Source organism: Haliotis asinina, chromosome 7, assembly GCF_037392515.1.
Source record: "Haliotis asinina isolate JCU_RB_2024 chromosome 7, JCU_Hal_asi_v2, whole genome shotgun sequence".
Lineage (NCBI taxonomy): Eukaryota > Metazoa > Mollusca > Gastropoda > Lepetellida > Haliotidae > Haliotis > Haliotis asinina.
The window spans coordinates 6,724,187-6,740,580 of NC_090286.1; the positions used below are offsets into that span (position 1 = coordinate 6,724,187).

The 16,394-nt window shown below is 37.6% G+C and overlaps 1 protein-coding gene across 1 annotated transcript; it reads right to left on the minus strand.

Moving 5' to 3' along the window:
* Nucleotides 1-5,514: 5,514 nt before the first annotated feature.
* Nucleotides 5,515-12,725, minus strand: LOC137291583 (small integral membrane protein 7-like). The gene is made up of 5 exons (XM_067822963.1): nt 12,601-12,725; nt 11,473-11,514; nt 10,953-11,005; nt 7,264-7,354; nt 5,515-6,209 (listed from the first exon to the last, which is right to left on the minus strand). Exons 1-5 carry the CDS (start codon nt 12,624-12,626, stop codon nt 6,194-6,196), a joined length of 228 nt encoding a protein of 75 aa, XP_067679064.1. The 5' UTR covers nt 12,627-12,725; the 3' UTR covers nt 5,515-6,193.
* Between the last annotated feature and the right edge of the window lie 3,669 nt (nt 12,726-16,394).

Below are 16,394 nucleotides of genomic sequence, written 5' to 3' on the forward strand. Positions count from 1 at the left end.
TATATTTAGACGTTTCAGAAAAATGACCCTGGGGATGTAAAAAAACGCGGATTTCCGCGGATCCGCGGAAATTTCTCATCCCTGCATCTTGAATGTAGTGAAAATATTAGGTGTTCAAAATGGAGCAAATTACAGCTGAATGAAGTTTTTTTTTTGCACTGGTTCATGGGAACTGTGTATCACACATACACTTATCGCTTTTGTGAAAACATATTTTCGGTTTTTTTACAGACACTGTTCAGTATGATATCCGCATCCGCAATTTTGGCTGCAACGACAAACGATGACCGCGTGAAAACGAATTCTCAAAACCCTGTTTCAGCTGGACGCTCAGCACCCAACAGGAGTCGTGACGGTTTCTGACCTCAGTTGATAAGTGCCTTAGTGAGATGGGTCAGTAGTATTCGTGTCATATCATGGCTTATCATTGTGATGGAGGAAGAAGCCCCGAGGTGAGTAAGTACGTTGGGTTTCACTCAACATACGGGGAGTCGAACCCGGGTCTTCAGCGTGAAAATGCATCAGCCAATAGGCTTTCCCACAGCCCCGCTCGGGGTGAGGCAAATCTGATATATTTTAGTGTGTGTGTGTACGCGTACGCGTTTTGTGCGTGTTTGTGTTTTAACACCGCGCTACACAATATCCCCGCTATTTAGGGGTGATAATCGGGGTGATTTAGGGGTGATTAATCTAGTCTGTACCAGACATTCCACTAATCAACGGAAAGAGCATCCGTTATTCCAACGACAAGCATGGATTGCTGTGGACCAATTCTAACATGTATATTTGAATTTTGGCTTAAATCCAAGAGCACACGGACGGTACGTACAAACCTGGAAACATCATTTTTGGACAATAAAACATGTTTAAATAGGGATTCGAAACGACCAACAAAAATTTCTGTCGCACCCGTAATTCGGCACAACATGGCCCACTTGCACAAAACGATTGTAGCGCTACTACTATCTTAACTTTATGTTAGTTCTCATTGTCGAGCTAAGATTGCTTTGTGCAAGTGAGCCCTGACTAGCATGGGTAACGGTACCTATCCAAAACAAGGACTGTTATCTATATATTTTTACCTACTGTTTATTGGTGACTGTCCAGCAAATCGACGCTTCATCACCATTGCCTTAAGTCAAACGAAGCCATCGAGCCCTACCAAAAACTTTTAGTTCCAATTTAACATGTGACCAAGAAAGCAGGCCCCCCTAAGTAATTGAAGGAATTACAGCAAATTTGAAGGAATTGCATCTCAAATGGAAACAAACGCAGCCCACTCGCGAAACAATTGCAGCGATATCGGTAGTTTAGCAGTAATAACAGAAACACATCGGCCCTATCGGAAGCAATGTCGGTAATAATGGAAACACGCTCGGCCATCTTCGGAGATTTTTCGGTCGCGAGCGGAAACTCACGCAGCAAAACATGGCGTCGTTGGAAGAAACATCCGTCTAGGTGAGTTGTGTTTTTAGTTCCCACTATTACATTTTTATACCTATCCATCTTTGACAACCCGTGTTGAATGCGTTTAGGTGTGAGGTGTTGTCGGGGCAATAGCGTATGTTTTTAGGAAAAGATAGTCACTCTAGAAGAGTGTCACAAGTCATGCCGCTGGAGGTTGTTTACATCTGAACATCGAAGTCGTGCCGATGATTACGAACGTGCGCTAGATATAACATCATTTTTTTGTAAAATGTGTTTAAATTTGTCAATTGCACTTAATAGAAAGAAAAATTATGGCTCATAAACTTCTTCATGGCGCACGTTCATGATGTTCGTAATCGTCGGCACGACTTCGATGTTCAGGTGTAAACAATCTCCAGGGGCATGACTTGTGACACTGTTCTGCAGTGGCAATCTTTTCCTAAAAACATAAGCTATTGTCCCGACAACACCTCATACCTAAACGCATTCAACACGGGTTGTCAAAGATGGATAGGTATAAAAACGTAATAGTGGGAACGAAAAACACAACTCACCGAGACGGGTGTTTCTTCCAACGATGCCATGTTTTGCTGCGTGAGTTTCCGCTCGCGACCGAAAAATCTCCGAAGATGGCCGAGCGTGTTTCCCGTATTACTGACATTGCTTCCGATAGGGCCGATGTGTTTCTGTTATTAGCGCTAAACTACCGATATCGCTGCAATTGTTTCGCGAGTGGGCTGCGTTTGTATCCATTTGAGATGCAATTCCTTCAAATTTGCTGTAATTCCTTCAATTACTTAGCGGGGCCTGAAGAAAGTAGCACAGTAGAATCAATTAACCCTTCAACACGGGCACCTGTGTAATAGACTACCAGTTAAAACTTGAATTGTAATTTCATCCATCAGCAAAAACTAGAAATCTCAGTTCGCACAAATGCAGCGTGATAATGTAAGCCATATTGAGGAATAACGCAGCGATTTGAACGAGAGCACGGTGACTATTTTTCATTTGCGAAAAATAATCTACTCATGGAAATATGTACACATGGGGAACGAACGGCCGATGTTCCTGTCAGTACACAGAGCTGATCAGGTATTCAGTGACGTATGGACCTACGCATGTATGGCCCCAAGATAATGCAGATATGCAGGAATCTGAAAAACTCCGCAACAGACGTATTCAATAGGACGCTCATGAGAGATAATATATACACCGTAAGGAGTATGTGACATTTTTTGTTACATTTATACCGAAGCAATTTATTGAACTTATAAATTCGATTTTAGCTACCACCAACACAGAAGTATACCAATCGAATTACTGATAATTTATTAGATTAATAATTCATCTTCCTGGTCATAAATGTGATGAAATAGCCTTTCAAGTCATACGGCAGTAAATAATCTTCTCAGCGAGGTCTCTCGTGTATAATGTCCTTATATTATGGATATATTTTTGTGTTGTGTTTAACTTGTTACTGATTCACAGGTGCGTATACAAAGAGCGAGAATGGTTTTACGCTGCCTTTTGCAATATTCCAGCAAAATTCCAGCAACATCATGGCGGGGGACACAGAAAAGGGCTTCACACACTGTAACCATGTCAGAAATCCGGGGTCTTCTTCATGACGAATGCTTTAACCACTAGGCTACCAAACAGACTCGTAGTGTGCAAAGAGTATATTATGTTGATATGCAATTCTCATAAGATCCATAGCTCCCCTTACTCATAGACCGCAATGCAAGTTTTGAGCAAGCGGAAATCAATAGTGTGACAAATTCATTATGAAACTGAAAAAAGATATTTTTAAAGATATCACCACCACATATTATAGTATGTGACCTTATAGGCACATGAACTCGAATATATCAAAATAATATAAAAATACTTTTAGGATAAAAAATTATTTACTGATGTGTAAAATCTGAAATTGTAATATCAGTGATTATTAACATCATAAAATTGAATTTGTAAAGTCAGAAATAATTATTTCAGTAAAAATGAAACTGAAGTTTGTTTTCATATGTCTTTTTTTTCACATCTATATTGAGACTATTAGGCAGGAAAATTAATCCAAATGCTCTAAACTAAACACCTGCTCAGACAAACTGCGAAATTCAAGCCATTTGATGTTCTGTATAAACAAACTTCTGACAGGATGATACGGTCAAACATGGCATATATTGCACAAAATTCAGGTTTTTTCTGCATATCTACTCACATACTGAATAAACTACAGGGGTTGAAAATATGATTGTAAGCATGACGCTCTGAATTCCTCAGAGGTGACTGCCATGTACAATTACAGGGGTTCAAAAATCCCATCGCCCGATGCCCGGGACAAGTCAGTTTTCATTTCAGGCAATCAAATAATGGTATCTGACTTGTCCGTGGACTACTAGATAATTTCCACTTAGGGTTTCAAAATGCAAATATTTCCTATCTGCTCATAATGTAACTAATACATTTCGCAATAACAGTAATTTAGAGCTATCCTTCTTTGAAATTTATCACTCTTAATCAAACATTAACATCAAACACTGTGTCATAAAATGCAAGTGGAAAATTCGTTAGGACAAGTTACTTTCCTGAAGTCACTTGCCTTGTGACAAGTCGCTTTTACAAAATATTTGAACCCCTGAATTATGTACTTGTTTGTCCTTATATGTCAAAAGATAACACAAGGATCATAAGTCTGTGCAATGTACATACACAGTGACAGTTGATGACTCAAGGGAGGCTGACTGCCATTCTAGTATGAACAAGGGTTATGAGAATATCTCTACCCACTGGTGTCTGTGCAAAATGTCCAAAAGATCAAATTCTTTCTGTTTTGTTTTATTTTATCCCATTAATTTAGAATTGGCCTTCAGCAACCTATGCTTGCCATAAATGACGACTATGCTTCTCATAAGAGGTGACTAACCGGATTGGGTGGTCAGGCTCGCTGACTTGGTTGACACGTCATTGATTCCCAATTGCGTAGATGGATGCTCATGCTGTTGATCACTGGATTGTCTGTTCCAGACTTCATTATTTACAGACCGCCACCATATAGCTGGAATATTGCTGAATGTGGTATAAAACTAAAGCCACTATCCTCAAATATTTCACATCCTTGCATTCTTGGCGGTTTCCCAGAAAAACATTGTCCTGATGGAAATCAGACAGAACAGGCACTAGGTCTGGGTTCCTGGCATCGAATAACGTTTCTTAGGTTCCTCTCAGTTCTTACACAATTGCTATCAACTTTTCCCCTCTGGCTCTAGGTACCTTTTGTCACCTTTTAAGTACAATCGTTCAAAGCTCTCTTTCATTCCAACAAGCACATCACTGTCAAACTGTAACATTCGTTTTTGATATATCAGTTGTTCTTCACAAGTTGTTTCTCGTATGATTCTATTTGTTTCATACCTGTTTCTTTCTGTACATACTTATAATTATTTTCTTTTAGGATTATCCTGCCTTCGATGCGTACGAGTGGGCGAGTGCATGTCTGTGATGTGTCATGCTTTATCTTTCTTATGTATGTTGGGATTATGTTGTTCTCATGTACAAATAATTCCCTATGGACAATAAAGTATTTTGTTATCTTTTTCATTGACCCCTATAAACATTGTGGACATACCTACTCTGCAGTGTTCCTGAAAAATCAAAGTAGAGAAACACTTAATGAGCTTCATGAGGAAAATTCAACCCAACAGACTTTCAGCACTGAGTATTATGGTGCAAACACACGTCTACTAAAATTAAATCTGGAACTACTAAATGCCAGGTTTAAAGAATCTCTGGTAAAAGAAACATGAAACAAAGTCTATACAAATCCCATTATATGAAGCCACAGTGGGCTAATTTCATATCTAAGATCTTGTGTTAACAATATAATTCACAATCTTTGATTTTGAAAAGGGAAGCATTATTTTTTCAATGCCCTTTTTTCACTGAGGAATGGTTGTCACTCTCATTAAGTTCAAAGACACAATGAACAAAGTCTAGAATGTATGCAGAAAGCATCAATGGACAAAGAACAGAAATAAGATGCTATGCAAAGATCAAAATGCTACACAAAGACCAGAAACAAAACCAGACTGTCGAGTGTTTTTTTTAATGATATGTACAATGAAAGTATGATGGTGGTACATACAACTTGTATCATACATATTTACACATGCCTGCATGACATAACACTTCCGTGTGTACCATATTCCCCACATAACAGTTCCTCATCACCATGACAACAGTGCTCACACATTGAGAAATTTTTATGTAAAACAATCAGAAACAGCCCAAGCAGTAGGTTCTTGGACAAGTTCCTCCATGAGCAACCTGAAAAACCTTTGACACTCACCTACACTGCATACTCTCTGTGTGCAAAGGTATTAAATCCTCCAAAAATCATTACAGATCTTATCTTATTTAAAGAAACAGTTTCCAAACTGCACATATCAAACCCTAGCCCCCAATCAGTACTTCTGTGGCCCTCCCTGGGTTCCAGAGAATTTCCATGGACACAATAAGATTCAACACAAACATGGTTCCTGTTGCCACAGAAACAACAGCCAAAGTTCTTCGCAAAACCACTATCAATATTTAAACTGTAATTAACAGTCTTTGAGACTCTGAAAGGTGATATGTCAGTTTAACTCATCAAGTCACAACCCTGTACCCACGTGCACCGTATGTATGGGAGAAGACTGTTGTTGTCTAATGCCTGGTCCAAGGGAGGTAACTCCTCTCGCCAGACTCTTGTAAGGTTCATGTCAGTTCAGTGGCCAAAGAATCTGAAAGGAATCATTCTGCAAATGAGTGACTGTAGAGCAGCAATATATCAAGAACATGATAGACACTTTACTGGGAAAACAATTACCCTTTTTGTCAAGCAGATGAATTTCGTAAACCTCAAACCAACTTTCTTTGAAACTGTTTTTAAATGAATATCTACAGAGGCAGCTGAATGAAAGATTTCATTGTTGTCTACCAGCAGTATGTATGCTATATGCCAATGGTATCTACCTGTAATCAAGTCAGGACAATCCAATGAGCTTACCTAATAAAGTTCAAATACTAACACTAAAACATACTTACAATGATGCCAAGATTCAAGACTCGTGAAGGTCCCGAGGTAGAATAGGTCTTCAGCAACCCATGCTTGCCATTAAAAGCGACTATGCTTGCCGCAAAAGGCGACTAACGGGATCGGGTGGTCAGACTCGCTGACTTGGTTGACACATGTCATCAGTTCCCAATTGTGCAGATCGATGCTCATGTTGTTGGTCACTGGATTGTCTGGTCCAGGCTCGATTATTTACAGACCGCCGCCATATAACTGGATTTATTGCTGAGTGCGGCGTAAAACTAAACTCACTCACTCACTCCCAAGATTCAAAATACGAGAACAGACAACAGATTGGGCCAGGGTCTGCTATTATCACATTGTGATTTTCAAAACATCCTAAGAGGGAAATTTTATTTCTAGTTTTTTGTCCTCAGAAAACCTAAAGGAAATTGTCTTTTTACTTTAAAAAAAACCAACAAAAAACACCACTCAAAGGAAAACCACATGTTTCCATCTTAACTCTTTTGTTTTGTTAATATCAACTAAAAATACATTTAGTGAGTCTACATTTCACACTAATTTCACTAATTTTACTTTCATCAGATTAACATACGGAACATATTTTTTGAGCTTGAAAAAAATATTATTTCATTCAATCATTCTTGAAAAAGTACAACCAGCGGATCTGTAAAACAGGAAATAAAACTGGTCTGACCTAAAGAAACAGTAAAATGACATTGTTATGACACATAAAAATATAACCATTCTGTGACACTCACACTATCATGAGGAACATGATGAATATGTTCCACAAGGCAATGAAGATCCTGAGATGCCGCAGACTGAGCAGGAAGCTCCGGACCTTGTCTCCTGAAACCAGAAAATGGTGACATTACATCCAACTGAGGAGTAACATGAGACAACCATTGGTAATGCAAGACCATGTTTACATTTTTCTTTACAGATTTTCAAAACAAATATTCACCAAACCTAACCACCAAACTCACTGAGTTGCCATGTATCACCTGTGCAGGTTGTTTAGGGACCTATTCCAGTCAGAAATCTTTGCAGGTTCACAATGTGGACACCATGATCTGAAGTGTTATTGTCTACCTGATACCACAATGTGGCAATCAATTTTGATAAACTTTGTCAACTATCTCCCATAATTATACTCCTCCATCAATAGGTTTCGAGCCACTAGTGTAACTGTAGCCACTTACTTCAGTCAACTGTTCTAATCTAGATTTTGCAAAATATTCCATACTGTCAAAGGTACTGTTTACACATGAACTGATGCAAGTTAATAACATTTAAAAAATTATTGTTGTGAGATCATTAAATGATGGGACTCCGTGGAAATTGGCAAATTTAAAAAAACTTTTCAACAAAACGCAGGTGTTCAAATGCACAATATTTCAGCAGTTTGATGAATGATCCTCATATAATTCATGTGCAAAAGTTTTGCAGTTGGTTGCCCCAGGTTTGTGGAGAAATTCATCATCACTGTAACCACAGATACATACATAGCATATAGTGAGTGCAATTTTCTTTGAGAACCAGTATATTGTGTAAAGCACGTAAGTGAAGTTTTTGTGATTATGTTTATGCTTTGAATTAAAATCTACATATACTTTCATTCACAAAACGTTTTCCTTCCTTATTCAATGACAAAACAGCACACTGTAATACTATAAATCGTATAGAAAAGAAAACAGAATCCATATGCTTAGGGACTTGTAATGTAGAAAATAGGTTTGACATGCACAATCAGTGTCACACAGTCAAACATATCACAATATGTATCGCAATATAGCTACTTGAACCACAATATACTGCAATATAATTTATGTGCCACTACACAGCCCCCGCACTATCCATGTTCAATCAACATGCACCACTGAGATCATTAATTTATGTTTGTAACTTAGGGATTACAGAAACCTATGATATTGACTCTGAATCCTGGATATCCTCGATATCTCCAGGGAGCACGATCCGAACGATCCGATAAGTCTCCACTAACAACTCAATATATCTAACACTCCGCCGATGAATATATTATCTACCATGGATGGCTTTTTAGTCAGTCAGATTTCTACACTGGGAAGTTGAGTGTAGCAAACACAACTCACTTTCGCTTTTTAAATTATCTAACCAATTAAAACTGGCAACACAAACTATGCAGAGGTAATAAAATTATCGGGCCAACCCGTAGATGCATCCAGGGTATAGTTGAGATTCATCGGAATGTATGCTCCGGGGATATTGAAGATGGGAATCATGCTGACTTTGTATCTGGGACTGTCAGCACTATACGGGTATGTTTCACCAAAGTAGTAGGTAAACAATAACTACATATATCACTGTGGGATTTACACCTACATTAAGTGGAGTAAAATCTAACTTGCTCACTACATATTGTTTGATTGGCATTCATTTATACTGGACAAAAATAGTCAGGGAAATTTGTAAATTTTATGAATAATGATGTATTTATTCACTGACATACTGATAAAATATCAGTCATAACAATTCAATGTCCCTAACTTATTTTGTCCAGTATAGTTTGATAACAATGTAAGAACCTACATCAAAACACCACTCTATGCAAATGATAAGTTCTCGTCCATAAGGTTGTAGGCTTCAAGTTTTACTCACTCTCGTCCATAAGGTTGTAGGCTTCAAGTTTTACTCACTCTCGTCCATAAGGTTGTAGGCTTCAAATTTTACTCACTCTCGTCCATAAGGTTGTAGGCTTCAAGTTTTACTCACTACAGTTTTCACTCAAGCCAAACAGTAAAATGCTGACATTTCTAATACTTGTCTTGGTGCAACCTCTCAACATAGTAGCCACTACAGGCAGTGCTTATGATAACTAGGCAACCATAAGTGAAGGTGAGCTTCAGTAGCCATAACAATATTTTATGAAAGGCATACAGAAGTTGAACAAACATGAATACAAGACATGTTCAATGGATAACAACTTCTTTTATTCTTTACACAATGTTTCAGCTCATGATCTTGTTCCTTCCTCAGGTGAAATCGCATAAAGAATAAAGAGAAGTTGTTATCCATAACACATTATATATTCATCATGGCAAATTTCCCACATCATTTAATCCTTGACTTAATAAATATTTCTTGGACTGCAGTACTTTCTGAATCCAAGAATTCAATAGGGAATAGAATATGTGTTCGATGTCGGTTTGGGTTGACACTTTGGGCCCAGGCACTACGGGAAGCATCACTTGAACCAATCCAGGTACCCACTATCAAGCTGCATTTGAGCGCTGATATCCTTATTTATGGGACAGACATGGTGTTTGAAACTACAAAAAGTGACATTTGATCAAAATTTTATCTGAAAACGACAACTAAGAAAGTCAGATTTTATTTGACTTACTGAGATGAAACTACTACAAGATAACTTTCTTCCATTGTAGTGATCCAATGCTTTTCTTAAATTGCAAATTCCTGGGATTCATAAGTTACACTTAACTCTTTAAAAGATATCACAAAATAATTACTGACTATATTGGTGTTTATTCATGGATAAAAATTGTTCAAATGTTGATCATTTCTTTGATCTGAAAGTCCACAATTTTCGCCATGTCATTTTGAACAATGAAACTATGCTTCAACGGGTTGAGAGAGACTTAATGTGCCAGCCATTTTCAAAGTAACACAAACCCTTACATAAAATGTGACATGTTGTCATGCTCGTTGTTATGACCGAACAAAAATTTACTGCAAGTCTGCTTCAGTACTTCAGTTTATGAATTTGCATGATGTATCAGATTATCAGAAAGACTGTCGCATTACAAAATGGGTTTGCGTAGTTCATTCTGAACATAGATAATGAAAATTATATACTCGACCCAGGTATCATGTAACCCGTTCTAGTCACAGTATGTTTTAATACCTCCAGCTTTGAAAACATGTTTATGCCACAGTAGATGATTAACAGTCAATACACAGACATATGGCTACATACACTCCAGTGTGGTCATTTGAAGATTCACTGAGGCCACTGACCCCATTTGTTAATTTAAATTTGACATAAAACATGAACATAACTGTTTGAAATGACCAACACAAACTAACACATACAATCAAGGGGAGATAAGTCAAGATAAATTTGCGATCATAACATCTTTGTGGAGGGGTCTTTCAATCTTATTCCAAAACTTACTACACAAAGATAAGATTGTTTTCTTATTTCTTGATTAAATCTTTTCTAGTATATTTAAATTGGTTTTGATTAGGCATGACAGAACATACCTACATTGTAAATATACTCACAGGCATATACTTAGGTGAGTAAATTGAATGAAATACCCACATAACTGAAAGCAGTGGGTAATGGAAAATGAAATACCCACTCAACATTCATAATATCCACTCCAAAACAATATAATGGGTACAGAACCGACATGAGCTAAATCTTATTTAGATCTCTGCTTACCAACTGTTTGATCACGTTCAGCACCAAATGCTCCCTCTTCTTGGTTTTTATTCCTGAAAAAGAATGTATTAAGTAGTAAACAGAAAAATTTAAAACATTTCAGTCTATATGTGAATATGAAGAGGTTACCATGATTATTAGTCAGCTTGTACCCATGTACAAAGAGATTGGATTTCTATATTATATAATATTCCTAAACTGACACAAGTGTATATATTTAATATTGTTTTTAATAAACTAGAGATGCTGCTGACATGACATTTTTATGGAACAAATATGAGCTAATAGCATAACTTCCAAATAGCTTATTCTGCATCCAGAAAAACTTTAAATCTTTTTAATGCCAACATCCCTTAACTTCAGCAAGTGAAGGAATTATGATTTTACAACAATCTACTTTCCAATGTTGCAAAGCCAAAAAGAAAGAACAATTTTGAGTGAAATAACACCACATTTGCAACAAACATATTGTTTCTATTCAATTGTTGATTGTTTCTCCTTTCACTCTGTGTGTACTTACAACTTGAAGTTTAAAACTGCCCCTGCATTCATGAGGAGAGTTCTGGAATGTGAAATCATTGAAAATGAATGAATACCAGTGTAACACATTTATCATCCACTAAAAATACAGTTACTAGAAAAGATCAAACTCAACCACTGCGTAAATGAGAATAGGATCTTTCATGAAGCTTGGACCATTGTGTTATCATCATGGCAGAGCTTTGGACGGGTATGTTATCATGAATGAAAGAGCTTTGGAGCTAGGACATGCAAGTCAAAAATAACAGAATTTGGGCAGTTAAAGCCTACACAACTAAAAATTAGCCAATTTTGCATGAGTGTAATTCTTACTGTGACAACCTTAACTTCTGACAGACAAGACAAAAGCAAACTTCTGTAAATGTAGTAATCTTTAATTTACAACAAAGTCTTCCACAATGACAGGATGGCACACCAAAATCATGCAAGTTGTCATAAATAGTTGGGGTACTTTGGTTAACTATCCACAATACAGGTAGGGCTACAAAACTGTGTATCGTAAAACTATGTAATATGTCTCCCTGGTTTCAAGGTTGGGGGTATTTTGGCTTGACTACATTTACTGGCAAGAGTTCCTCCCGTTCCCCCATTCCAAATAATATTTATATTATTAACAAAACCTAACACAACCGTTACCAGAGGACTCACATAAACAACCATAAAGCCCCCAAGTAAAGAACAGTATATACGGTTGATTCCTAGATGAACCACTTAGTGTCTGCAGAAGAATGAATATGGGGAACGGAAGGAACTCTTTCCTATTAATAACTGGATGTGATAAAAATATTCAACCTCACATTGAACCTGTTCGTTAGATGGAGAAAAAAACACATGGTCAAATATTCACAGTAGTTGCTCAGCGGATGAATAGAATTATAACCAGCAGTTTTTCGGATGGTTGAAGTCTGTCCACTGGCCGATAGTGCTGTAAACTAGTGAAACGTTTAGCATCTGACAGTTTGTCAGATCCACCTTTTAGCGTGTACATCAACAAGAGCACAGTACAGAAACTTTTCTTAATTCTTTGCACCGTCTGATGCACTTAGACATTATTAGACATATAGCTAACCTATGCTGCCGGTATTATAATTTGCTATTGTTCACATACCCACATATTATCAGGTCTGATATCATTTTAAGTCAGTCACGGTGCCAATTTCAGAAACGAATACTCTCTCCACCAGCTCTGTTTACTCCGGCCACGGTGTACAATCTACACTGCCACCTACAGCCAGGGAGAGATAACTCTCATATGTATACCCATTTTGGAGGTCGTTAAGAAAATATTGAATTTTACGTCCAATAAATATGATATACACAAAGAAAATGATATAGGTGGTAATATTGCTGGAATATTGCTAAAGGCGGCGTAAAACCCAGGTCACTCACTCACTTTCTGAATTGGTCTCAGTACGTACACCAAAGTTCCACAGACGTATTTGTATATGCAAGCACCTATTTGTGTAATAGCCTTCATATCACTTGTACATTAAACCTGTCGTAACCAGTACCACTGTAATCTTCAGTTGTGGGGGAATAAAGGCTGTCTGTCCGTCTGTCTGTCTGTTTCTCTTTCCGTCACAAACCTTAATTACGTTAGACAACGGGGACGGAAATTATTAAGTTAACTCGATGCTGAAAATCACTCGAATAAAACCATAACATGTTATGGGATGGTGGACTAATTTCAATACTGGCTGTTTTCACAAAGGTATTGTGATCTAGATTTCTATGATTGCCTCATTACTTTGATACCAAGTATCAGTTTTACATCATGTGCACCATACACCGCTATAAGTTTAAAGTCTAGTCTCCGAAAAACATACAATTTACAGTAAAAAAGACTCCTAAACTACAATCATACATGTAAGGGAACGGATCCAATTAAGAGACTTTCTTCATCTTCAGTCAGAACTGCGGAGCGATAAATCTGAAACTTTGGTAATCCAGACTTTCATGGACTTTCTATAATATATTTGTTTCAGAGTCTGACAGACCCCATCACAACTGAAAAGCCGTTTTCAGTCACCGTCTCTATACCTTATATAGTCACCCTGCACTGACCACCATACTTTAAGCAAGTGCATCATTAATAGTGAGTGGGTTTAGTTTTACGCCGCATGTAGCAACACTCCAGTAATATCATAGCTTTGTATTATTATTACATGTGGGGTGCTACTGGGTGAAAGAAAAACATCAAAATAAGGATCAATGAAACAAAATAATTAAATAGAGGTGTATCACATTACAGGTAAAAGTCTAGACGTAGTAATCAGCCCCACTGCCAGGTAATAAAACTGCACCAGTGTTGTTCATGCATAATAAAACAGGCGATAAAACAGTGCGACACATGGCGAACAGGATGTGGTGCGACCGAAGTCCAGGCCAGTTACATGCAGTTACGCCATATTACACACACCTCGTTTAAGGATGATACTTTGTACCTTCCGTAAAACTTTGTACCTTCCGTAAAGTGTTGACGATGTTAATGGTTGATGTTTTGTTGTTTGTACATCTTAGGTTTGACAAGTCTGTATTTGTGATCAACTCCCTTGTAGTACAATAGCCATAGATACTGTTTTCAAGCCTACTGTACAATAAAAAAGTTGGTCATCCATAAAGAACATGTCATTCTTATTGCTCACGACTTCCGGAATGCATGTGAGAGTTTGTACATTTTGGTGAAAATCCCTTAGTTAGTGGAGAGTAAAGTGTTATTTTATCAAAACTTTTCAGACCAGTCAGGGTTTTTACGAACTGGACTTGGGAGATGAAAGTGTTCTTTAATCAAACTGTCGTCTAATGAAACTTAGGCGATGAGTAACACATACGATTAGTATAAAAATGAGTTTTGATTGTATAGGTTGTTTAAATATTGTTTAATAAAACCCGAAGTAGCCGTTAATTGTCATATCAACCGTAAGCTGGCAGACTAGCTTGGTTCAATTGTACATGAATGCGGCTGACCAGTCTTGCTTCGTCACATTACGAAGAGTGTCCTATGGCAAGTAGTGTGATGGTGTCGTATAGCGTTAGTTTCTGGTAAGTATGTTAAAGATGTGGCACTTTTTCTCCTTCGCAGAAGTTTCAGAACCCCAAATTCACTGAATATTGATCATAAGAACAACATTCCTGTTTTGAAAAAAACAATGTTGACAGGTTTTTCTGTGTCGTGTATTCTTAGTATCATACGAACTTTAAAACAGAGATTGTAGTCAGTGAGTGAAATGTAAAGTCACATCGACTCTATTTCAGCCATGACTAAACCAAGTAGTAAATACATGTAAATTATGAAAACCCGAATGCGAAGGATAGTAAAACCAATTAGAATATCACAGTAATTTAGAAGTAAAACTATTGTCTATCTGTATAATGTAAATTCAAATGCGGTAAAAAAAAAAAACCACGAAAAAAACACATATCATGAATATTAAATTTTTGAATTGCTGTTTGATCTTCTAAACGACACCTAAATAGAATCTATGTGCTTATGGGAAAATGTCCACAGTCAATAGTATCAGTCCTCAACAAAAAGGTCCTTTTGTAGTAAAAACGAGTTAGTTATATTTTTTGACAAGAAATATAGCTCTGAATAACTGCCATGATAGAATGGGTGCAAGTGTTGAAGGAGACTGCAAAATAAAAATGCTTAAAAATGTTGTGGGGTACTACAAAACTTTAGCACCAATTCCAGCATTAAAGTCTTTCAGAGCCACCTTGTTGGTTTGAAGCTGGTCTTAGACGGTTAAATGTACACCAAACACGAGAAAAAACAATATTGTATCGAAATGTAGTCGCAAGCCCAGTAGCAAATACACATCAACAATAAAAAAATAAAACAGCTAATTTAGAGCTTTCATCGATATTTTTTTACCGAGGACGTCTTTAGCCAACAAAACATAAATGTATTGCACTAACAGTGGTAAAGAATACCAATTTGTTCACACGAATATACATAATTTGGCATGTCGGTATCGGGCTTCGTGTCTGTCATGACAAACAAACTTTAGTCACATGGAAAACAGGGGGTGTTCTGTACTGGTTTTTTAATGTATATACATGTATATACACAGACTCAGTCACAACAGACTATGCAGTAAGTAAATAGGAAAATATTTATTACGCTTTTGCCCACGAAGATAACATTAATGTCAACGTGACATGATAATTTATTGTAGACTCGCGCGGAGATAATGTCAACTCATACAGCGAGCACACTTTGCATACATGTTCGTCAAGTCAATAAATTAATAAATTAAAAACAACGCATAAATAAATTAAAAAGTCGTGGGCTCGCAAATCATGCCTGTTTTGTGTCAGGGTATTATGTACAATTACAGAGGAACCTAGGCATTGTGTCGTTCGGGTTTGAACGAAATGGCACATGAATGTACGTACGTACATAGTATGGTATCATGCTATTTAATGCCATTTGGCGTTTTTCTCCCAGGACCAAAGCATGTCGCAGACAGATGGCCCATTGACCAAATGCACTTCACATCCAGGACGGTTTATACAAGATCACAAACCGTTCCTAAAGTTAATCAGTAATCCTTATTTGGACACCTGGTACTGTTTGGTTGCCGTTCGTTTTTCAAGTGTTAATCCGTCCTATTCTCACCGTGAAACATTAAAACAGCTGATCTTGTCAGCCACTAGCTCATCCTCGGGACACCCCACAACCCCGAGTTACCCTGGCTATTGTAGTCGCGTTTGGAGTAGCTAGCCTCGGGCAGTGTCTGGTCATCCTCGGCACACAGAAAAGGGTCACTTCCTGTCCACAAAGACACCGCCAAGCACTGCCGTAGGCAAGGATTCACTATCTGTTTGATCGAAATAGTCATGGGTATTGTCTAACCAGGAAGATGGGTGAACTGGTAAGGGTTTGCGAGCTCCGTGTGT